Source organism: Triturus cristatus, chromosome 6, assembly GCF_964204655.1.
Source record: "Triturus cristatus chromosome 6, aTriCri1.1, whole genome shotgun sequence".
Taxonomy (NCBI): domain Eukaryota; kingdom Metazoa; phylum Chordata; class Amphibia; order Caudata; family Salamandridae; genus Triturus; species Triturus cristatus.
In genome coordinates, this window is record NC_140589.1 from 1,134,738,779 (window position 1) to 1,134,764,636 (window position 25,858).

The 25,858-nt window shown below is 46.7% G+C and overlaps 1 protein-coding gene across 4 annotated transcripts in view; it reads left to right on the plus strand.

Annotated features, from left to right (window-relative positions):
- TBP (TATA-box binding protein) overlaps positions 1-8,102 on the plus strand; it is a 336,509-nt gene extending 328,407 nt beyond the window's left edge. For all 4 annotated transcript variants that reach the window (XM_085612033.1, XM_085612031.1, XM_085612032.1 and 1 more), the window contains one exon: positions 7,527-8,102. In XM_085612033.1, the coding sequence (XP_085468159.1) occupies positions 7,527-7,606 (80 nt within the window). In that variant the 3' untranslated portion in view covers positions 7,607-8,102. The remainder of the gene's footprint in view (positions 1-7,526) is intronic.
- The last annotated feature ends 17,756 nt before the right edge of the window (positions 8,103-25,858 follow it).

The window sequence follows — 25,858 nt, forward strand, 5'->3', positions numbered from 1 at the left end:
AAAAAAAACAATACACATGTAATGGAGCTGTTTTGACAGCTCACACACACATAGCCATGTTGAGGGAGTCCCCCAAGACCCCCCCAAGGCCAAAAATGCCATTTTTATTTTTTTGCTAATTTCGCCGATTACGCTTACCGTACGCGTACGGTAAAAAATGTAAAAAAAAAAAACACTATCTACACTCTCCCAACCCCCTGTGCTTTTGGTGGCCGCAGGCCACCAAATGTGCAGTGCTTATCAGTGGTGTGAAAAACCACAATATTTTTAACCAAAATAATAAAAGAAACAATTATCCACACTCTCTCCACCCCGTGTGCAAATGGTGCCCGAAGGGCACCATTTGTGCATGGCTTATAAGCACCGTAAGCACAGTAAGCACCGCGTGCTTACCGTGCGCGCACGGAACGAACTGCGTTAAGTGGGCGCGCACGCCACGAATGGCGTAAAGTAACTTAGCATTTAAAAAACCGTACAAATTCACTGAAAAAACCATAGGTTTCACACACGTTATAGTTAGGAATTAGCATTTAAAAAACCTTGCAAATTCACTGAAAAAACCATAGGTTTCACACATGTTATAGTTAGCGGAAATTTTACTGATAAAAAACCAGTGAAATTCCCCCGTTATAGTTAGTGCAGGCAACTATAACTCACGCGACCGCAATCTTCTGCTGATGACATATGTGTCTTTATGAAAAAAAAATATTTGTAATATATGTATAGCTAAAAATGTATGGAAGAAGACATGGGCAGATAAGTGTCTAAATACAGTATTAGCATCAGCAGAGGATTGCGGTCGCGTGAGTTATAGTTGCCTGCACTAACTATAACGGGGGAATTTCACTGGTTTTTTATCAGTAAAATTTCCGCTAACTATAACATGTGTGAAACCTATGGTTTTTTCAGTGAATATATATATACACACACACACAAGGGAACCAAAAGGTTAACAATAATTGAGCCATAGAGCAGACCAGCTGAATTTAAAGTTTATAATTACTCCATATAAATATTTTGTACAAAAAAAATATAATCAAAGCTATATAGATGGGCTTAATGAGCTCCACACAAGTTCAAAACGTATGTAAACAGAACAAAAAACAAATAACATCACAACATAAACATACATGCGCACAAGTGCTGCCTATGGTTCCTGATGAGGTTCAGACCATACTCTCCTAAACTATTGCTGATGGGCGAGATGCAGTGAAGTTCACAATAAGATGTGGGTTGGATACGACCGACTCACTGGGCAGAGCCGTTGCTTCTTCGATGGTGCTACGTCACACCTGGTTAAGCAATACTAGATTTTCAGGGGATATCCAGGCTTCCCTTAAGGACAAGCCCTTCGATGGGACTTGCTTCTTTGGCGCCAAGGCAGATTCTGCTAGGTCGTCTGGGGCTCTTTATGGCCCCCACGGGAGCCGTATTCCGCTTCTGCCCCTTCTGTTACGGTTGGGGCTTTCAGCCACATCCATTTACCCCTAGCCACCATGGCTTGCAGGCAGTCATTTTGTGTCCACAGACGCCTGCCTCTTGGGTCAAGAGTCAGAGAAATGCCTGGGTTTGAGTAGCCACCTGGGAGAGGTGGAGATCAGAGGACTTTGGTCTCCGGCATAGTCTTAGCTGTACATAAACCTGTTGGAACAGAGAGCGTTACAATTAGCATTGAAAGCCTTTCTTTCATCCATCAAGGGAAGCTCGTTCAGGTGTTCACAAACAAACCCACCGCCATGTGGAATTGCAACAAGCAGGGTGGGGTTGTGTACCCTATGTCAAGAGACTCTGCGTCAATGGACATAGCAGGAGCATCAGGATATATTCCTGGTGGTACAATATCTGGCAGGCTCTCTGAATGCCACAGCAGACTAACTCAGCCGTTGAGGCCTAGCAGGCCACAAATTGCGTCTCCATCTGGAGGTGGTGCAAGGTCCCTTTCAAAATTGTGGGGAGCCTTGGTAGATCTGTTCACCCCCACCGAGAACGCACAATGTCAGCACTTCTGTGTGCTGGAGTTTCCAAGATAGCTCACGCTCAATGACACATTTTGTTGAGTGGAGCTCAGGACTCCTATACGCCTTCCCTCCAATAGCACTCCTGTCAAGTATTCTCAAGAAGATCAAGAACGACCAGGCCCAAGTCATCCTATTGGCTCCAGATTTGGGCAAGAAAAGTATGGTACCCCAAACTCATGAGCATCTGTCCTCCATTCAGTCTTCCCATTTGGGAGGATCTTCTGTCACAGCATTCAATCAATCAACAGGGGCTTATAAAGCACGCTACTCACCCGTGAGGGTCTCAAGACTCTGGGGGAGAGAGAGATGCAGCTCCGGATCAGTGGAAGCCAAAGAGCCAGGTCTTGAGGCTCTTCCTGAAGGTGTGCAGAGTGGGGGAGCGTCTGATATTGACTGGGAGCTCGTTCCATGTCTTTGTTGCGATGTAGGAGAAGGCTCTTCCACCTGCTCTGGTTCTGTGGAAGCGTGGGGTCTCTGCCAGGGCGAGGTCGACGGAGCGAAGTTTCATTTTGAGAACATGGAAGGAGACTTTCGTTGTGGTATTTGAGCCCAATGTTGTGGAGGGATTTGTACTCGTGGGTGAGTAGCTTGAAGGTTACTCTCTTCGATGGGGAGCCAGTGGAGGTATCATAGGTGCTGGATCATGTGTTTGTGTCGTGGGGTTCCGAGGAAGAGTCTGGCTGCGGTGTTCTGTATGGTTTGGAGCTTGTGTAGTAGGGTTTTGTTGATTCTGGTGTAGAGGACGTTGCCGCAGTCCAGTCTGCTGGTTATGAGTGCATGGGTGACGGTCTTTCTGCATTGGGGGGGATCCACTTGAAGGTCTTGCAGAGGGAGTTGAAGCAGGTGGAGGCGACGGAGTTGATCTGGCAGGTCAAGGTGAGGGAGGGGTCTAGAATGATGCAGAGGTTCCAGACGTGGTCTGTCAGGGTGGGTGGGATTCCGAGGGCAGGGGGCCACCAGGAGTTGTCCCGCGCAGTGGAGGAGGGTCCAAGCACGAGGACCTCTGTCTTCTCCGAGTTCAGTTTTAGGCAGCTGTCGCTCACCCAGGCTGCGACGTCTTTCATTCCTTCTTGGAAGCCGAGTCTGGTGTTATCGGGGTTCTTCGTGAGAGAGAGGATGAGCTGGGTGTCGTCGGTGTAAGATACTATGCTGAGCCCATGCTGTCTGACGATAGCAGCGAGGGGGGTTATGTAGATTTTTAAAAGCGTGGGGCTGAGCGAGGATCCTTGGGTACTCCACAGTTGGTCTCTGTAGGTTCGGAGAGGAAGGGAGGGAGTCTGATCCTATGGGTTCTGCCGGAGAGAGAGAAGCAGATCCAGTCGAGGGGGGTTCCCCGTATGCCAGCATCGTGGAGTCCGGCTGCAAGAGTGCGGTGTGAGATTGTGTCGAAGGCTGCGGAGAGGTCTAGTAGAATGAGGGCCGCAGTGTGGCCCTGGTTGAGTAGCATACGGATGTCATCGGTGGCGGTGAGGAGGGCGGTCTCGGTGCTGTGGTTGCTGCGAAATACGGACTGGGATGGGTCAAGGATGGCATTCTTTGAGGAAGGTGGTTAGCTGGGCGTTGATGAATCTCTTGGTGACTTTGGCTGCGAAGGGAAGGAGAGAGATGGGCCGGTAGTTTTTCAGGTCCATCGGGTCGGCCGAGGGTTTCTCGAGGAGGGGCTTAACCTCTGCCCGCTTACATTCGTCGGGGAAGACGCCGGATTCGAGGGAGGCATTGATGGTCCGGCCTAGTTCGGGTGCTGTGGTGGCGGCGGTGGCTCTGTGGTAGATGTGCGGTGGGCAGGGGTCCGTGGGCGCTCCTGAGAGGGTGTTCTTCATGGTCGTGGTGGTGTCTTCAGTGGTGGCAGGTTTCCAAGTGGTGGTGGTGGTGGTTGTCTGGTTGTCGGTGGTGTAGAGTGGGGTGGTGTCCGAAGTCTGTTCACTGAAGTTGTCGTAGAGGGCCTTGATTTTAAGGTGGGCGAAGGAGCTGAGCTTGTTGCAGAGGTCCTGAGATGGTGTGACATCCGTGGCTTCGCTGGGGGGTTTGGTGAACTGCTGTATGACGTTGAATAGTTATTTTTCGTTATTTGCATTGGTGTAGATTTTGTTCTTGATAAAGGTTCGCTTGGTGGCTCTTATGCGCTGGTGGTATTAATTCATGGTGTTCCAGTAGTTGTTCTGGTCTTCGTTGGTTTTCCTGTTCCGCCAGAGTTTCTCAAGGAGTCTGCAGGAGCGCCTGGCTTCTTGGAGGTCGGTGGTGAACCAGGTGGCCTTCAGGGGGCATTGTTTGACAGGGTGGCGGAGGGGTGCTGCTTATCGGCGCAGCTGGTGATCCAGTGGTGTAGTTCTTTGGCTGCAGAGTTGGCGTTTGTCGTGGCAGAGAGGGGGTCGTGGAGGAGGGTGGTGTTGAGGTGTTCCTCTGATCTTGCTCCGGTTCCTTCATGACTGGCACAGGGCAGGTTTGGGAGCGGTGGTGGTGTCGAAGGTGAAGTGTATGCAGTGGTGGTCTGGCCAGAGTGGCTGCGTGGTGTGGCTCAAGTGGATGTTTGTCCCTCCTGCGAAGATGGGGTCGAGGGTGTGCCTGGCTCTGTGGGTGTTGGTGGTGATGAGCTGCTTCAGTCCGAGGTTGGCGAGGTTGTCCAGGAGGGTGGTGGAGTCTGGGTCACTGCGGTTGTCGAGGTGGAAGTTCAGGTCTCCGATGAGAATGTAGTCCATAGAGGCTATGGTGTGGGGTGCGACGAGGTTGTCAATGGTGGTGGCAGAAGAGGCGCGAGGTCCGGGGGTCTGTAGACAAATGTCCCGCGCAGCGTGGTTTTGGAGCTGGTTTGGATCTGAAAGTGGAGGTGCTCTGCGTTGGAGAGGGGGTCACCCGTGCTGGAGGTGGAGAGTCGGAGGGAGCTCTTGTGCGATGGCAAGTCCTACACCTGGGCAGTCCTTTCTTTAGCTCTTGTATCCGTCGGGGATGGCGGTGGCGATGTCTGGGGCGGATGTGGCGTTGGTCCATGTTTCCGTGAAAAAGGCAGCGTCAGACGAGAGGGTGTCGAGCAGGTCACAGACCTCCGTGGCGTGTCAGAGAGAGTGCACGTTGAGGAGGATGCACTTCAGGGCTTCGGTGGTGCGGGAGTCTGGCGTGAGTTTGTTGGTCGTGAGGGGGCTGTTGATGGTGAAGGATTGTAGGCAGGAGAACTGGCCGTCGATGGTGTTCAGCTTCGATCTCTGGCAGTTGATGTTTCTTCCAGGGTTGAGTGCGAGGAGGGCGCCGGAGTTGTAACGGTGGGGGGTCGTAGATCCAGGGTTCCTGGCGCTGGCTGTGGTCAGTTCGCGGAAGCGTGCATACGGGCTTGCCTTTGGTGCGCCGGCAGCCCAGCCGCCATTAAGTAGGGGAGGGGGAGGGAAGCGCAGCTGGGAGGCGGGAACCGCAGGGGGGAGGGGCAGCAGCGGCGGGGAGGGCACAGAGGCAGAAATGGGCACAAGAGAATCGGAGGAATAGAAAAAGGCACAAGGCAGACATGGGCACAAGAGGGACAGAAGGGGCAAAAAGACACACGGGCGCAAGAGATACAGAAAAAAAATACAGCAAAATGTCACAGTGGCACAAAGACAGACATAGGCACAAAGACAAACAGAGACAACAGCGGCCAGCAGAAGAACGAGGCTCTCCCACTGGACCACCAGGGATGAGGCGCAGGCAGGAGCCTGCGGGAGGATGAGGGCCTCAACACCTACCTGGGCGCTTGACAGCGGAGCTGCGGGGGGGAGAACAGGTCTCTGACTAGGAGGTCAGGGGTCGTGCAATAGGGCAGGGTACTGCACCCGACCTGCCGACTCTCCACATTCATGTGGGGATATTGAGCAACGACAGGTGAGGGTGTTTGATCTCCCTTCTTAAGTGTATGTCATTTCAAGCAGCCAGGTGTCCTCCACTAAACCTTTTTCTTCCTGCCAATGGGACATGTTTGTGACTTGGTGTATGTCTAAATTGGTTGATCCTTTATCTGCACCCTTGTCTGAAGTTCTATCTCTGACCCGGCAAGTCTTTGGGCTCAGTTAAGGGATATCCGTCTGCCATTTCCGCCTTCTTACGGTTGTCGGACCAACCTTCCCTGTTCATCAACTGTTGTGACTAGATTCCTTAAGTTTTCAACATGTTTCCTCCCACCCCTTCACTTTTCTCATGTGTTCCCCTTTAGAGCCAATGCACAGCTTCCCTTTACAGCGCCAAATTCTCAAAACTGTCTTCCTTGTGGGGATAACATCTGCCATGAGGGTTAGCGAATTGAAGGAGCTTTCAGTTAACCCTCCCTACACTTCCTTCTTCTCAGAAAAGCTGGTTTCTTTGAACTCTAGCATCCTTTTTTGTCAAAGGTGGTCACATCTTTTAATGTCAGGCAGAATATCAACCTGCCTACCTCCCTTACCCCCCCCCCCACCCCCCCCCCCCCACTACTCATCCCTCTAAAGAAGAGGTGACGCCACTGCCTGGATCTCAAAAAGGGTGTTTTCGTTCTACATTGACCATACCAAAGAATTCTGGGTGCATGATCAACTCTTTGTTGGATTTGCAGGGTCAAAGAGGGAAGGCAATTCAGAAGACAACCATCTCTCAATGGATTATCGTCTGCATTAAGATTTGCTACACAAAGAAACAGCCCCCTGAGGTCTTAAGAGCTCATTCCACCAAAGCTAAAGCTGCGACCACGGCATTGCCTAGAGGAGTCCCCGTCCTGGACATATGACAGGCAGATACATGGGTAGCATTACACACACTTGGCAAACAATACTGCCTCAACAGACTGGTCCGGCGAGATGGGCACTTTGCCTGTTTGTTCCTCCAGGACTTCTTTGTTTAATTCAGTCCGCAGACCCACTTCCAGGGAGTGATTGCTTAGGTATCTCTTCTAAGGTAAGGACTCTATGGCTAGAAGTCTTTATCAGATGAACAAGTTATTTAGCTTCGGTAATGCCTTATCTGGTAGAGATTCTGTCTAGCCGCAGATTCCGTACCAATCCTCCACATTCGATGAACTGCTTTCTCACATAAGCGATACTTTATGACCTCGCTTTTGGCACACTAGTCATTCATCCTCACCTCTGCTCTGTGCTTCTGGTGCAGAAAAACAGTCAGGAACCGAGGTCAGTGTCCTGGGGTGCCACCTGTATAGGCACCATACACATCTCTGTCGGTGCGAACAACGCCATGTAGAGCTGAATAACTCCACCTACTGGTGCACAAGGGTATTGGTCAAAGATTTATGGATCCAGTCTGACGTATGGGGCACATTCTCACATAAGCAATCAGCAGTTATATAGTCTCTGCAAGATAAGATGTCACCAAATGTAAGTTACTTATTCATTTTTACTTGTGACCTAGGCACAGGTTGTTCAATATTTCAGTCAACCCTTAACACTAAATTTGTTTGTAGATGGGTTTATTGATTAAGGTTCCAAAGTGGGTTCATGCTAATACTATACGTCATGGAATGTAATATTTATGACAAACCATTTTTAATTTGTTTATCTATTTTAGGTGCAAAAGTACGAGCAGAAATATATGAAGCATTTGAAAATATATACCCTATTCTAAAAGGATTTCGAAAAACCACGTAACCCCATCTTTAAATTTTTGGAAGAGGACTTTATTTTTCTTTCAAATGGGAGCTGCTGAAATGACCTAAAAAAACGGACTTGTATTGCACACAAGTGTACTATTTCAAGTGTTTTTTCTAATTGTGCCTGCTTTGTGTCACCGAGTACATCCGAATTCCTGGAAGTTGATTTTAAGTCTGGCTTTGGGAATGTCATTGTAATTTTATTTATATCGTACTTTTTATAGGATTTTAATGGTTTCTGTCAAGAGTGCTAAAAGCAGTATATTTGAATACTTAACATAACCATGTACATAACAAGTTAAGTTGCGTCAATTAATGTAAAATGTTAAGTTCAGTATCTAACTGCATACGTTTTTTTATTGTAGTCCTGTTTGACAAACTAGCATTTTAAAGTTGTTTTATTCACATTTTCAGATTTTTAGAAGGTTTTTAAGTACAGGAAACATTCCCTCTTTCCAGTGTTCAGGCCAGAATAAATTACTAATGAAAAATGATTTCCTTTGCCCAAGTTTCTCTTATTGTTAAGTCATGTATATATAGTAGGCTTCTGGAAATTATAGATGCACAAACCTTGCAATATGTCTCAGACAGTATTAAAGGCAACTGATTAGTAGTCTTACTCATTTGGCATATGAAGCCTCTGGATAGGTTTGCGTATGTAGAAATGTGTCCAATCAATCAAGCATTTGTAAAGCGCACTACTGACCCGTGAGGGTCTCAAGGTGCTGGGGGGGAAATGCTGCTACTGCTCGAAAAGCCAGGTCTTGAGGAGTCTTTTGAAGGTCAGTAGGTCTTGGGTCTGCCGTAGGCAGATGGGGAGAGTGTTCCATGTCTTAGCGGCGAGGTGGGAGAATGATCTGCCGTCGTCGGTCACTCTTCGGATGCGGGGGACAGTGGCGAGGGCGTGGTTGGCGGAGCGAAGCTGGCGGGTGGGGGTGTAGAGGCTGAGTCGGCTGTTGATGTACACTGGTCCGGTGTTGTAGAGTGCCTTGTGTGCGTGGGTGAGGAGCTTGAAGGTTATCCTCTTGTTGACGGGGAGCCAGTGCAGGTCTCTCAGGTGGGGTGTGATATGGCTGCGGCGAGGGATGTCGATGATCAGGCATGCAGAGGCATTCTGGAGGCGTTGGAGCCGTTTCAGGAGTTTGGTCGAGGCTCCTGCGTAGAGGGCGTTTCCGTAGTCCAATCTGCTGCTGACGAGGGCCTGGATGACCACCATCCTACTCATTTCGGTGGGGATCCACTTGTAGATCCTGCGGAGCATGCGGAGGGTGTTGAAGCAGGAGGAAGAGACGGCTTTGACCTGCTCCAGTGTAAGTGCTCACTAGGCACCCCTGAAATGCTCTCTAAAGATGCAAAATCTAATATAGATCTATTTAGCTTTAAAGCATGGAGAACAACTCAGTTCAGTTTATTCTCAACTAATAGGTTCAGACTGAAACTTTTGTCCCATTCCTGCGCCCTAAGAATACCAAAAGTCAATAGATTTGATCATTGACTAAGCCAGTTGCATATTTTATTATTAAATATTTTGTAATTCAATCATGATGCATTTTATCTGTTCTTTTTTTTTATCATAGTGTAAAATGGTTATTTGCAAAGAGCATTATGTACCATGTAAGAAATTGTAACTTGCATTGTTTAACTAGTTGGTCTAATTGACATTTTGTAGCTGTTTTTCTCAAACCTGAATATCTATATATCTATATATATCTATTCACTGAAAAAACCATAGGTTTCAGGCACGTTATAGTTAGGAATTAGCATTTAAAAACCTTAGAAATTCACTGAAAAAAACATAGGTTTCAGGGGCGTTATAGTTAGCTGGATATTTCCCTCGTACAAAACCCTAGAAATTCCCCTGTTATAGTTAATTCAGCTAACTATAACTCACACCCCCGCAATGCACTGCTGAGGACGTCACATATTACATCACTCATGACATGGACAGTGACATCACTGATGACGTCATCCATGTTATAAATTACTGCATCTTCTCACACCCTAATTTAACCGTTGATACACCGACTCAAAATAAGATGTGGGTTTGGGGGGCATCGGCGGTCCTGGAGTTGTTGAGATGAGTCTTCTGGCCCGCATGGGTATCCCTGTATCATGCTCATTGACTCTATGGCACCTGCGGGTGTTCTGATGTGGCTCTTGGCTGTGTTCCCTTTCATGGTGCAGGTAGTTGTCCTGCTTAACACCAGCAGAAAGCAGGTGTAAAATCCCTGGTGCTAACGTGTCTTATCGCCGGAATTGGTTTCGCATTGCAATTGGTGTGAAAGTTGTGATGTGATTTATTTCGTGTGCAGAACAATATATGAACTGAGCAGTGTATCTCGTCAAGATCCAGCACCTGACACACTATTCCCAATCAATATAAATACAATGAGATTTCTTAATAGATTTTGTGTGTACACTGTAAGTGCAGCCAATACCTCAGTGCAATTCAATACAGGATTTTAGTATTTAGAATAAATCGGAAAGGTGCACCTCGTGTCTTTTTGCACGGGAACGGCTATTCTCCATTTCATTATCAGCACTTTAACGGAAGTAAAGTTGAGATAAATCTAATACACTATTCAGAAGTTGGTGCAAACTTTAGATATCACCAGTATTCCAGCGATAAGTGCCCCAGAATTTAACACCATGGTGGACTCCATCAAATAACAGTAATAAGAACAAGAAAGAGTCACACAGCAGTTGAGAACAACCAAAAACGTTATTAATTTTTTTTCAAACTTTATTTTTTTATAATAAATATATAAACAATAAACTATTTTCAAACTTTATTTTTTTATTAACATATATATGAACAATAAACTAATAAACAAAATGTAACAACAATAATTCAAAACAACAAGGCGGAACACTCCTGTGGGGACCATGGATGTCGACGACAGACCTGGAAAATCAGATTGTTAAAAACAACCCAAAATGGCATTCTCAACAAAATACCACAAGAAACAAATCACAGGTATATAAAATGCATACAGCTAACAAAATTTTATAAGTTTAACTTACAATAACTGTAAATGTTGCCGCATTAAAATATTTACCGAATCTGAGGAAATTTTTTTGCAGAAAGCACCACGCCCACAACGTTTTTTTTCAGTGGTGAGGAAATTTTTTACTTTTCCCAAGGGGCAAACAAAGACCAATGCCACCTTCGTCACTCGCAAGATTTGTCAAAGAGTTCTGTTACGAGGGGATCCTAACAAAAAATACTCGTGCGGCACAGCAAGTATGATGAAACACCTAAGGACCCTTTATCCAAACAATCTTGCACGAGAAGAGTGCAAACAGATGAGAAACACTCCTGTTCTGTATCTGTAAAAAAGAATCACAAATAAATGTATATTAATAACTTTCAAATTTATACCATTCCATTACTGTACAAACACATTTTATATAAAAAATGACTAAGAAACTATAGCCCTGAACCACAAGTGTGACGATCGTTAAAACACTACATGCATAGTGCACACTACTTTGAAGCAGTTCATGCCCTAAAGCCTACCTCACTAAAAGACTACATGCTAACTGACTAAATGATTACAGTACTATAAGGAGACACACTGGGTGAGTGACAGGGTGTTTGCTAGAAGAGTATGAATACTAACTAGGGAATAGAAGGTGTGAAACACAACTGTGTAGGTGATTAGAGGACTGCATCCATACTTCATAGGCATTTAAAGCAGTCCATGTGCTAAGGCCTGGCTCACTGATTGACTACTTGGGTACTGACTGAATGATTAGAGTACAGCAAGGAGAGTGCCTAGGTGAATTTATAAGTGCTAGGCTTTTGGCACAGGGAATGGATTAGTACTTGGTACTGAATGGGACACTAGAGGAGTGCAAAGGCAGTGACAAGTGCTGGACTGTATGGATACTGACTAGAAAATTGAAAGTGTGAAAGACAAGTGTCTAGGTGGTTAGAAGACTGCATGCATAGTGCATAGGGGTTTGAAGCAGTCCATGTGCTAAGGCCTGGCTCAGTGCATGAACACTTAGGCAGTGACTGAATAATTAGAGTACTGGAAAGAGAGTGTCTTGTTGAATTTATAAGTGTTTGGGTTTTGGCATAGTGAATGGATTAGTACATGCTGTTGAATGGGTCTCTAGAGGACTGCAAAGGAAGTGACAGGATGTTTCCTGGAAGTGTATGGATACTGACTAGGGAATTGAAGGTGTAAAAGACAAGTGTATAGTATGTTAGAACACTACATGCATACTGCATAGACATTTGAAGCAATCTATTTGGTACTTAGAAACTGAATAAATAATCAGACTACTTCTAGGACAGTGCTTAGGTAAAACCTTTAAATTTTCAGTTCTGCCACAGTGAACAGAATAGTACATGATACTGCACCTTAGTGTCAAACCCTGACTCATTTTATCAACGCATAAGCAAAGACTAGCTTCTAATGCTACTAAATTTTGACAACATGAGAGGTTTTAAATTAGTTATCTGTCAGCAAATACACGATGTTACCAAATGCTTCTCTCACAGTGGTTCCCAAATGCACACAGACTCAGTGTGATTCTAGACAAACACTATCCCTAGCAGATTACCAAAACTCATTCACTACAGTGGAAGTGGTAAGGTAACTGTACACAATCTACATATTTCACGACTACACTTTAGTGTCAATGCCGGACTCATTTAATCAACGCATAAGCAATGACTAGCTTCTAATGCTACTAAAACTTGACAACATGACAGGTTTTAAAATAGTTATCTGTCAGCAAATACACAATGTTACCAAATGCTTCTCTCACAGTGGTTCCCAAATGCACACAGACTTAGTGTGATTCTAGACAACAACCACTATACCTAGGAGTTTACCAAAAATCATTCACTACTGTGGAAGTGGTAAGGGAACTGCACACAATCTTCATATTTCAGGACTGCACTTTTGTGTCAAAGGCTGGCTCATTTAATCAAAGCATAAGCAAAGACTGGCTTCTAATGCTACTAAAACTTGACAACATGAGAGGTTTTAAATTAGTTATCTGTCAGCAAATACACGATGTTACCAAATGCTTCTCTCACAGTGGTTCCCAAATGCACACAGACTCACTGTGTGATTCTAGACAAATAACACTATCCCTTGCACTATACCAAAACACATTTCTTCATCTAGAAGTAGTACTACATTTTAGTATAGAAACATAACTTAACTCATTTCACAAATTCATGAACAATGACTGGTTTCTAATTCTACCAAAATATAAAAACAGCACAGTTATCTGTCTACAAACACATGAAAAACACAAATGCATATCACAGAATGGTTTCTACATGCACACACATTGTAGAGAAAAAAGTACTCCCTACACTTTAGCAGGAGAAATAATTAGTCTGACTAAAATCAAAATAGTCTACATACATCCCCTCACAATTAAATAACTCCTCTTTCAAGTTCTTTTGTAGATTAAGAAGTATATCAATCACTCACCATATTTTCTTTTACAGAATCTCTGCACTGTGCATCTCTCAGCAAAAACAAAGAATGGAAAAGTTTCCCTTTCATTTTCCACACATATACATGTAAACATCAAATCACAATCCTTCACACATAAACTCAAAAGCAACCACACATTTCTATTGGTTAAACCTTTCAACCCTTTCCAACTGAAATACATTTCAACCCTTCCCCCAATCTGCCTTCTGCCTATTACCATAGAAACTGGTCATGGAACACTGCACTGAGCTCACTGGTCACAAGTTCAGCACACAATGTTACTAAACAAGACAGGAAGTGTGCTTGACTTTTCAACATATCAGCTTATCATATATAATGTTCCTTACAATCTATTTTTGTTAACCACTAAGAATCATACCTTTAAAACACAGAAATCTACACCCTACCTTTCAGTGTAGAAAGTAGTCATACAACCAATGATTTCTTGTCTTTTTTAAAAAAACTGCCGTAGATCCGCGCACCCAACGCGTGAGAATCCGTGCACCCAACGCGTTAGGATGCGCGCAACGTGCGCGTATTTCGCTGTTTAAAAAAAAGGGGGGGGGGGGGCTCAGGGGGTCCTGGGACCCCCTAAGCACCTCTAGAGGGTCAGAGTATTTCCACTCTGCCCCCTTTATATGTTTTACACACTTATTCCCCTTGCTTCTTCAGCCTCGCTTCTACCGAGGCAGAAAATGGCCGCCAACAGTTCCTGCTTTCGAATGTAGAGAGGCACTCGACAGCCAATTAGCATTCAGCGCTTGGTTCGGGGAGGGTGCGCTTACGGTGCGGGTAGGGTCCGCGGATCCTCCCCGGTCATAGATATCACTAACTTTTTTACCCTCATTTTCTCAGGAACTACTGAACAGATTCACACCATTTATGCAAAAGGCACGAGTCTGAACTGAGAACTACCTCTTTGCCAAATTTGGTGTCATTCCGTTCAGCGGTTCGGGCTGTAGCTGCGACAACAGATCCTATGGGAAGTTGCATGGGGAAAACGTGTTTTGGGACCCCCCTTTTATCTCGGCCCCCGCTTGACGAATCACCACGAAACTTTCAGGATAGGAGCGGAGCGGAGCTGGCCAAAAGTTTGGAAAATTTAGCGAAGATTCGTCAACCGGCGCCGACTTATTGGGAATAGAATGTTGCTGATTTCCTATGGAAAATAGGTCCTAACTATAACTATCTACTGGCGACCGCTAGTAGATAATCTATATATATATATATATATATAGGCCCGCTCCTACTTGGGAAGATGAACACTGTAGCAGCCAGGGTCTGCATCAGGGAGTTCCCTCTGCACTTCGTGCTATCAAGCATCTGTTTTTTAAGGCAAGTATCAAACTGGATTTAAATCGGTGGTAGCAGATTTGACTCGTTTTGACATTGTGACCCTGTGATATGGCCATAAAATGGAACTATTCCAACAAAGGCATTATATGTACATTGAGTACACGGAGGAAACGAGTTTAAGTTTTGCCAAAACCAACATTGAATTACCGAGTGGGTGAAAAGCGGCAGAAAGAGTGCATTATGGATGATGTAGGAGGAGTGACTACAAAATAAAAGAATGGAAAAGCAAAATGAATTAAGCAGAGATGAAAGACATTGATTGAAAATACTTTATTTTCGAGGCTTTCAACCTGAACTGAATAATGAAAAATGTGTACTTTGTTCATCTGAGCTAAAGAAACCTGTTTTATTTGAATGCCAACTGCCACTTTAAATTCAACTTGAGGGCATTAGTCCCTTTTCAATGTTTAAAGTTATGTCTTTTTTCTTTTTAAAGCTGACGATCCCACCGTTCGAATGCCTGCATATGATTGACTCATTGGAGTTGAAACGCGTTATGCCTTTTCTGCCTCAAATAAATGACTGCAACAAGCACGGTTGGTGGGGCCTGTTTCACGCTGCGGAGAGGCGCGTGTGTCCTGTGGTGTGTGTGTGTGTGTGTGTATATATATATATATATATATATATATATTCCACACGAACCGAAGATAATGCAGCCAAATCGGAGTTCACTCCGTTTATTTCCAATAAATCAAGGTGGCAACGTGCTGTCTTGCAAACAATTCCTCTTTTCCCTGGCGCGTTTCAGCCCACTCGGGGCCTTGATCACAGGTGCAAATAACTGGTAAGTTTTGTAACCAATCAATTTAAATGCAGAAATGATGTGTTTTTGTAGTCATGATAAACTGCAAAGCCCAGCATGCATTTGTCAAGTAATCATATATTATTATCCACTAGCAGAATAAAAGTCACAGTAAAATACCACCTTTATGCTGTGCATTTAAAGAATTCAAAAGTTATGTCATTTGCACGTGTCAACCAGAATACATTTTTTAAAACTGAGAACTGCAGAGCCAGAATAGAGAAGAAACTCCTCTTATCACTCTTTCTCACTGCACAACAATTCAAAGTCCCAGGAAAATCCTCTTGGTGAAGCGGAGGTGTGTACCAACTAACTTTATTTTTAACGTACTCTGGACCAGTTCCGGCAAATGCTTTATATGCAATGCAGAGTGATTTGAAAGCAGCTCGCTTTCTCACCAGGCGCCAGTGAAGTTTGTTCAGTGCTGGGGCAGTAGATTGGAATTTGGGCAGGTTAAGAAGCATTCTAGCTGCAGTGTTTTGTACGGTTAGCTATTTCTGCATGAGTTTGACTTGCAGGCTAAGATAAAGGCCGTTGCAGTAATCAATACGTGAGGGAATCAGTGCAATGACTATTTACAGATGGTCATGAGAAATCAGAGGTCTGATTTTCTGCAATGTTTTTAAGATGAAAAAGGAGTTAGAGGTAACTGCATTAACCTGGAATTTATTGTTTAGTCTATTGTCCAGCGGAACTCCTACGTTCTTGACTTTATTCTTAGGAGTGGGGAGACTCCCATATCTTGAGGCCAATATGAAGGGGTCAAAAAGGGTGTATTATGGCCGAACAGCATCACCTCTGTTTTAGCTTGAGGCAGTTCCTGCCCATCCAGTCACTCACTGCTGACATTACGAAAAGGTTTCTCGATATTATGATTGTAATTGGAGAGGGACACCACTATCATGGTGTCATCCGTGTATGATACTAACGAGAACCCAAAAGATCTAATGAATGCTGCCAACAGGGTGACGTAAACATTGAACAAGAATGGACTCAAAGATGAACACTGGGGAACATCTGGTAAGACATAGGATTCAAGGGTGTATCTGTCTAGACTCACTGATTGAACTCTAGAAGTTCGGAATGATTTAAATAGAGCATTCGCCTGACCCCTCACCGCGCTTAGTCTGTCGACCACACAAATGTGGTTGACCGTATCAAAAGCGGCAGAGAGTTCAAGTAAATCCAGGGCAGCTCTTTCACCACTGTCCAGAGTAGTGGAGAAAGAGGGCGTGGCCTCCAATCCCCTCAGCAATTCCTCTTTCTGGGAATGACTGGAGGGAACAGAAGAGGTTTCTGCACCCCAGGACCCTCCACATCCAAGGGGACCTCATCTCCCAACCATCTTCACGCCAGGAAGCACGTTTGCAGGGTGATGGATAAGGGGGCATGGCCTCTGGTGACTTACCAAGGTTTTTCTCTTTTTAATTAAAGAGGGTGCTGCATACCCCCTTCCCTGGGCCATTTTCATCCCCTAGGACCCCATCCCTTGTGGTGGGCCTTTTCTTTTTGTTATCTAAAGGGAGGGGCCATTTATGGCCCCGTGGACGCCATTTAGCAGGGCCTGCCCCTTAAAAAAAAAAAAACAGGGGGGGGTCACACTAGGCTATCGTCCCTGGATACCTTGGGGCTCGGCCTGTAGTGTGAGTGCTCTGGTCCCACTCACGGCACCCACTTTTTATTTATAAATAAAAGTATTCTGGACCGCGCGAGAAGCCTGCCAGCCCCCGCCTCCTGCGGAGCTGACATTGCTTTCACACCTAGCGAGTTGCTAACACGCAGCTCGGTGTGTAAAAGCAATTCTGCTCCGCTTCTAGTAAGCGAGAGCATTATCTGCTATACCGATAGCAAACAGCAGTGTCCCCGATGGGGGCACTCGGGACATTGCAGGAGCCGACCCTGGCCTGATGGCTCCAGGAGGGGGGCCACACGGCCCCCCTCCTATGTTTGAAGTTGCCCTGGTGAGGTGATGGTCCTCAGGGCTGCAGGGGCCTGCGTGCACCCCCTCAATATGAAGCCCTGGGGAGTTGGCGGTCCTCGGTGCTTAAGGGCGTCTGTGCCTTTCTCCCCCCCCCCCGCCCCACTAATGACAATTAAAGTTCCTGGAGGGGGCAGCCCACGGGGCTGCGGGAGGATGTCTTCACGGCACCCCCGCTTTCACTGTATGTAAAGCCCCAGGGAGGTGCCTGCGGGGGGAGGGGTGCATTTTTATTAAAAAGCCCTGTCTAGGTGGCAGTCCCCGGGGCTGGGAGGGGGTCCTAGAGGCCCTCACATTTATTAAAGAAATAAGCCCAGGGAGGTGGTGGTCCCCAGGGCGCTGGGTTGCCGTGTGGGTACCCTCCCATAAAACAATTGAAAAACTCCATGGAGGTGGTGGTTCCTGGGGTATAATTACCCCTTCTGGACCGGCATCTAGCTTTTTGCCAAATTTGGTGTAATTCCATTCAGCGGTTCGGGCTGTAGTCATGATCAAAAAATGAAAAATCCCCACAGGCGCACCCAGTGACAGGCACAAACTGGAGGCCTTTTGAATCAACTTTAATTCAGATCTGCAGTGCTCCTGACCTCACACCATGTCCTAAATGACATTGCTGAAAACATTAACAATTTAGATAAACACTTTCTATTGCATAGTTTCCCTAACTTATCTGTGTTTTACACCTCCAAGTCTGTGCCACTCTCCCAGTTATTTGCCACACTCTTTACTTCATACTATTCAAATTTACACACATCTAGATCAATAACACAGAATGAGTAATGGGTGGGTAAATAGAGGAAGGAGCTGGTGAGCACAAGGTGCATAAATCGCTCTGAGTGGTAGAGCAAGTGCTTGGGTATTTTACTAATGGGCGAGAGAAGAGGTGGACATGGCCTGCCACAGGCTCACCCTGTGAGGTTGCATGTTGGTACATATTGGGACTCCAGGCACCTTTTCTCAAACCACATCAAAAAATATATCCCAGAAATCATGAATGTAATCAATGGAATTACAAATTAACTCACACAACACTGTCATTTATGAATCGAATCCTATTTGAATCACATACTCTGAATGCAGAATAGTAGGTATTGTTGAGACATCTTGCGCCCAGGATGACATGGTGTTTTTCTTGATATAATCCATGATGGATGGCATGCTTGAATTAATCTCAATCTGGTAATTACTTTGGCCGAATCCCAGTCCATCATTATTTTGCACACCATGCCACCTCAGTTTGAACTCAGCCATAATTCAAGACATACAATCCATAAATATTTGTATACTGCAGTACCATGGGTATGCCCAGATGTCGGTCCTGAGCACACTGTGCCACTGCAATCAAGCTATAATAAACTGATGAGCCCTAATAAGGGCAATACCGGTCTTGTGTTCTGGGTCAGGGAGAACCCGACCTACCAGTTCAGGCTAAACTGTTCCTATTGGAGCATGGTCAAGACTGATTGGCATATGGCTAGGTCTGGCATGGTGTGCAAAATAATGACGGACAGGGATGCCCAGAGTAATACCAATGGCTGAAATTAATACAAGCATTCCATTCATCACGTTTTTGTATACTTTCTTGATATAAGTAGCAGCATATCACCCTGCTTCATGACTTGTCTCACTGCATTGACTGTCTAAGTAATCTTTTTGTTAAATGCCCAAAGGTAAGCTGGCTGCTTCTTTAAGAAGCACAACACCATCTTTAGTTAATTTTACTGTATTTGCTATTGCCTTTACCTTAGATAGTCATGTAATTTAACAGGAAGATGTGACCGGCAGGTCTGTGGCTACCAGATGACACGATAACATGGAAAATGTTTATATTTTAGAACCCACTGTTATTTGAAGTACATAAATTTCAATATTATCAATATATGCACTTTCTCTGGAAGCCTCCTAAGGCTGCAATGGAGCACGCCAGGCACCTGAAGCGTCAGAAGCGGGATTCATCAGCTGTGCCTGAGGAGGGGGGAGTAGTGACTGCTCTGCCAACCACTTGGTGTTTTCTGACTCATTCGGCTGAGGGTGCTTTCCCTCCATGGGCTTTATTTTAGGCTTGTTGCATGGTCTGTCATACCTCTGTATTCGGGCTCAGTTGACGCCTACTGGTAGTAGGTGCGCGCCTCTGTGCTTCCCACGAATGGGTGTACCCCGCTTCTGTTTTTTGATAGTGGGTATTGGGGGGGGGAAGGGTTCTGTTGGATTTATGGGATGGCTTTGGCATGTTGGGGTAGCTGAAGTGGGTGGGGGGTGGGTTAGGGGCAGGGCGGGACTGATGGAACGCACAAACTGTACACTGTTGGTTGCATTTCGGGACTGTTTTCATCACTACATGAGGGCATTTAGGCTAGGCGACTGGGAATGGACAACTCTCTCAGGATGACTAGTGTGCTCAAGTTTCTTACTTGGAATGTTCGGAGCCTCAACTCACCAAAAAAGATCAGATCAGTGTTTGCGTGCCTGGATCGTATGGGAGTGCACATAGCCCTTCAGGAAACTCACCTTACCGCTGAGTCTGCTAGCAGATTGGGCGCTCGATGGGCAGGACTACGGGTCTCCTCTTCTTTCTCTACTTTCTCTAGGGGGGGTCATGATTCTCATGAAGAAAGGGGTGCTCTTTACTGCGATTGGGTCAGAAGTGGATGATGAAGGTCGGGTCGCGATGGTGCATGGACGATTGGCTGGGGAGAGTGTGCTGGTTGTGAATGTATATGGCCCAAATATAGACGACCCCTCGTTCTACTTGGATGTGTGGTGTCGGATCTCGTTGTTCTCACCGGTGCAGATTATATGGGGAGGTGATTTTAATCTCTGCTTAGACAATGCTATGGACCGTTGTGGCGGCGGAGAGGCTCGACCCAAGCGCGCTGCGGAGGCTCTCCTGGGGCTCTTAGATACTGGACATTTAGATGATATTTGGCGAACTCGTCATCCCGTGGACCGTCGGAGTACTTTCACCTCATCGGTGCATGGTTCGTGGTCCCGAATAGATTTTTGGCTAGTCTCAGTCTGTTTGCGTTTGGACGGCCGCGGTGTCGCATGACTCACGAACTCTCTCGGATCACTCTCCGGTTCTATTAACGTTACAGATGCCCATGCACCGGACGCCTCCGTTTGCCTGGCGGCTCAAGCCCTCAGAACTCACGGATGCTGTTTTTAAGCAGCAGATAGCAGAGGCTATAAAGAATTTCTTTCGGGAGAATGAGGGGACAGTGGACAGTGAGGGGACGCTTTGGGAAGCGTTTAAGGTGACTGTGCGGGGGTGGGCTTGCATCAGTGCCCAGTCGGGGGTTTTGCGGGACATCCGGAGGCGAATTCAGAGATTGGCATCTGAGATCTCCGCACTGGAGCGGGAATACGATGCAGACCAGGCACCGGGAAAGCTGGCCGCCATACGGGAGCTGGTCACAGAGCATAACCAGACTGTTGATCAGAAGATACTGCATTGCTCTCGGCGTAGAGTAGCGCCCTACTATGGGGCGGGTGGTTGCAAGGGCCGCTCGCTGGTGCAGAAATTGTCGGAGCCGAGGCATCAGGAGCAAATAACAGAACTTCTTGATGACGCCGGGGATGCTCACCATGCGACTGCGGCGCTCTGTGACGTCATGCTACAATATTATACCCGCCTTTATGCTGCCATGGAGACCCCGCCGTCGGGAGCGATTCATGAGTACCTCGATGATGTGGCTCTCTGGAGGCTCTCGGAGCGACAGCGGGGTTATCTGGTACAGCCATTTGGTGAGGAGGATGTGCGGGATGCAATTATGGCATTACCGACCTGCAAGGCTGCGGGTCCGGACGGACTGCCCAGTGAATTTTACAAGACCTATGTGGCAGATCTCGCTCTCCGGCTCCTGGAAGTTTATGCGGAAGCATATGAGACTGGGCAGCTACCCCCTTCTCTCCGGGAGGCCTTGTTGGTCACACTCCTGAAGCCGGATAAACCTTCTAATCAGTGTGGGTCCTATCACCCATTATCTATGATCAACATCGATGCAAAGATCCTAGCAAAAATGATTGCCACTAGAATGCAACCCTGTTGGCGCTACCGGACCAATCGGGGTTTGTGGCGGAACGATTCACTACTCATAATCTGCGCACACTCTTCTCCACCTTGCACTACTTTGAGCCTAACTTTCAGGCGGTGGCCGTACTACTCGATGCGGCCAAGGCCTTCGATTCCCTACAGTGGTCTTTGTTGTTCACTGTGCTGGAGCGGATGGCCTTCCCCCCCCCCCCCCCCCTTTCTTTCGGAAGTGGCTCCGGGTGCTGTATGGAAAGCCCGTCGCTAGGGTCTGAGTAAATGGGTGGGTGTCCTCATTGTTTCCTATCGGCGGGGGCACGAGGCAGGGCTGCCCGCTGTCTCCTATGCTCTTCGCCTTGGCATTGGAGCCCCTCGCATGCAAACTGCGGCAGCGGCATGCCGCAGCTGCACTGCGGTTTCGACATCGCCCTTTAATAGTCTCTCTCTATGCAGATGACATGCTGCTATATGTCAGAGAGCCAGAAGTCCAACTGTCTGCGCTGCTGCGGAAAATGTCCAATTCGAACGCTTCTCTGGCCTGGGGATCAACTGGTCTAAGTCGGTGGTGCTCCCTCTAACTGCACTCACCAAAGAGGTGGAACTATTTTCCACTGACGCGCACCACCGACCCCGTGAAGTATCTGGGCATTTGGGTGCACAGGGACCCTGCCATCGTGGTCTCTGAAAACTATGGACGCGCAGTGTCTCGCATCACTGAGCAGATTGCCAGATGGACAAACCTGCCCCTCTCCCTGGCGGATAGGCTTGCGGTGATAAAAATTGTATTTCTGCCTAAACTGCTGTACTTCTTTCTTAACATCCCCATCCGGTTGAACGTTGCGTTCTTCCGCACACGCCAGTCTGAGTTGCTCACGTTTGTGTGGGGAGGTAGGAAGCCACGGTGTCGATGGGATTTGTTGCTGCAGCCCTTCGAGCGCGGGGGCTTTGAGGCACCGGATCTTCGCCTTTATTATCTGTGCGCACAGGTGCATTTCGCGCATTATTGGCATTTCCCTCCGCGGTATCAGCCACATGTGGCTATAGAGGCGGACGCGGTGCTGCCTGTGCCGCTGCAGGCGGGGACACTCTTGGGGGGGGGGGGTCTGGCGGCCCGCGGGCCGAGATCAATCCTGTGCAGTGCACAGCATGGGCCGGGTGCATGCTTGAGGCACGAGCTCAGCTCTCCTATTTGTACGCCCCATCTTTGCCGCTGCTTTCCCACCCGATATATCGGCGGCTCGGGATGCGACTGCCCGACGTGAGTTGGCTGCGGCTGGCATACACGGGCTGGGTGATTTGTATGCAAAGGGTACATTCAAAACGGAGGAGGCGAGGGGTGGCCCTGAGTGGGGATTTATGTTTAAATACACGTATGTTCGGGTTCGCCAGGCTCTCCGCGCGGCATATCCGGGTTACGCCACTGAACCTACCACTTTGAGAGCTTTCCAGGTGCTGCTGTCGGGAGCAAGTCGACAAAAATGAGTTACTCTGCTTTACAGGGCCTCTCAGCGCGAGCGCGATATCGGGGTGCACCCCTCTTGCTCGCGTTGGCAGGTGACGCTGGGTGCCCCTGTTGCGCCGGAGGTGTGGACTGCGTACTGCCAGCTTACTAGCCAACTTACGGCTAATTGCAATCTCCGCATTATACAATTTAAGTTTCTGCACCAGGTATATTACTCCCCCTTGCAGCTGTATACGTATGGTCTTAAGGAAACGTCCATTTGTGTGAGGTGTGGTGTAGAGAATGCGGACTTTCTTCATGTTGCCTGGACGTGTGGGAGTGTATTTGCCTTCTGGACGGCGGTGGTGGCGCTTCTGTCTGCTGTGGTGTTGGAACCTGTGGATTGCACTCCAGTGATTTGCTTGATGGGATATGTTAAGGGTTTTAAGCCATGCAACAGGCAACTTATTGCTGTTACTACTCTGTTTGCAAAAAGGGCGGTGGCGCAATGCTGGGGGGGGGCCAAAGCGTCGCCCACTATAAAGAAGTGGCTCCGGGGCCTGGTGTTCTGTAGAACTCAACTACAGACCTATGAGGAATAACTGCCGGAATCCTCTGGGCCGAAAGACTTTTGGGCTCCCCTGACGGAGTATTTAAGGTCCCATCCTGCCATAATGTGCGACCCTCTGTTGTCTTCCATAGTTCCATTAGCATGGGGGTTGGCACTTGACGAGCGGATACACGGTCAGGTGAGATGTGTTCCGCCTAATGCTGACCATTTTTTGGGTTTCTACATTTCAATGTAGACCTGCTGTCCACAGTGTACTGTATCTATGCTGCTGTTCCATCTGGGAGGGATGGGTGGGGTAGGGATAGCGGGGGCAGTTGCAGGGGTTCTGTTTTCCTTGCTTTACATGATCCTGTATTACAGATTGTCTGCCTTTTTTGCAATTTTAACAAATGCTTTAATAGACACACTTTTTTTTTTAATTAAAAAAAGAAAAATTGATTGTATAACTGACTGATTAAGTGCATCTTAGTGAATACATGGCTTAGTGAGTAATGTTTAAATATGTAAATATCACTTTGTGTATAAGTGGCTGCATGGGTTGGTGATTAGCTACATGAGTGTCTATATAGGTTTTTAGTTGGTTTTTTGAGTATCAGTATGAGTGTCTGTATGGTTTGGTGGGGGGTATTACATAGTGGATAGGTGCATGAATGAGTGACTCACTGTTTGTGTTGAAGACAGCATGTGTGCAGGGCTGTATGGGTGGATGAGTGTGTGCATGGGTGTGTTAGTGAGTGATTGACTGTCTCAATAGTGTCTTTATGAGTACCTACTTATGTTTTAAACTAGTATATGTGACTATTGGTGTATATAAGTGAGTATATGTGAGAGTGAGAGATTGGAAGAGTTCCTGTATGAATAAGTGTGTTTCGATAAGTGATTGTTTAAAACACTAAGTATGTGTAAGTTTCTGCAGAAGTGTGTGTGTATAACTGTATATGCAAGTAAATGGATGTTTGATTCTTTATCAGCATGAGTGACTATGTGTGTGAGTAACTCTATGGATGAGTGGCGTTGTGTAACAGGATGTATAGGTGTATGGGTACATATGATGAGTGAGTACATGTATGAGTGACTGTATAGGACTGTTGGTGAATGAGTAGATGTGTATGTGGAGCTTAGAATTAATGAATAGATTGTTGTAACTGGTATTGGTATGTCCATTGTTTTGAAAATTTTAGTTTCTATTTTCGAATGTGTGTATCAAAGGTTATATTAGGGGGAGAGGAGGTCTGCCACTCTATCACAAGGATGATGTCATCCGTGATGTCACTTGAGATGGCAGTGATGTAACTGACCATGTCATGAGTGATGTAATATGTGATGTCATCAGCAGTGCATTGCGGACACGCGAGTTATAGTTAGCTGAACTAACTATAACGGGGAATTTCAATGGTTTTGTACGAGTGAAAAGAACAGCTAACTATAACTTGCCTGAAACCTATGTTTTTTTCAGTGAAATTCAAAGGTTTTTAAATGCCAATTTCTAACTTTGCCTGCAGAAATAGGACATGTGAAGAAAGAAGAAAAAACGCACAAAGAAAAAAAAGAAATGCAGAAAGAAGCAACAGAAGTCCTCAAAGACGAAGAAAAGTGCAGGAAGAAGGATAACGAGCAGAAAGAACAAACAGAAGAGCAGAAAGAAGCCTTGTTGCAAAATCATCCTGTACCCTCAACTTTTTCAGTCGGATACTGGTGGTAACTGAGTCTGACTAACCAGTCCTAGAGCCAGTGCTATGTTAAAAGACAATCAGAATACAGTGAAAACGCCTACATACACTAAGGAACACTATGCGTTGGGGTCCCCCTGTTATTAGCATGACCACCTCTGTAAGCCCCTAGTATATAATAGGGCAGGGGATTAAAACTACCTCTTAAAAGGTGCCACAGGATGTGTTTCCACATGTCACCTCAGGCCCCGTCCCCTCCCTTCCCCACTGTGTAAACACACCCTGTGGCCGGTTTAAGTTGGGAGATTAAGTCCTCTTGAATCCTGAGGGTCCCTAGGGTCCAACTAGACCACTAGGTACCTCCAGTAAGCGCCACAGAGCTGCGTTGCAGAGAGATGTAAAAAGGGGCACGGCCTAGACCAGCTCTGCAACGCAGCGTAGTGGTGCTTACTGGAAGCACCTGGTGGGCTAGTTAGCCCCCAGGGGCCCTCATGATTCAAGGGGAATTATTTCCTCAACTTAAAACGCACCATAGGGCGTGTTTGCACTCTTCACCTCAGGCCCCGTCCCCTCCCTTCCCCACTGTGTAAACACGCCCTGTGGCCGTTTTAAGTTGGGAGATTAAGTCCCCTTGAATCCTGAGCGTCCCTAGGGGCAAAATAGCCCACTAGGTACGTCCAGTAAGCGCCATTGCAGAGAGGTGTAAAAAAGAGGCACGGCCTGCACCACCTCTCTGCAACGCAGAGCAGTGGCACTGACTGGAAGCACCTGGTGGGCTAGTTGGCCCCCAGGGTCCCTCAGGATTGAAAGGGAATTATTTCCCCAACTTAAAAAGCGCCACAGGGCGTGTTTGCACATGTCACCTCAGGCCCCGTCCCCTCCCTTCACCACAGTGTAAACGCGCCCTGTGGCTGTTGTAAGTTGAGAGATTAAG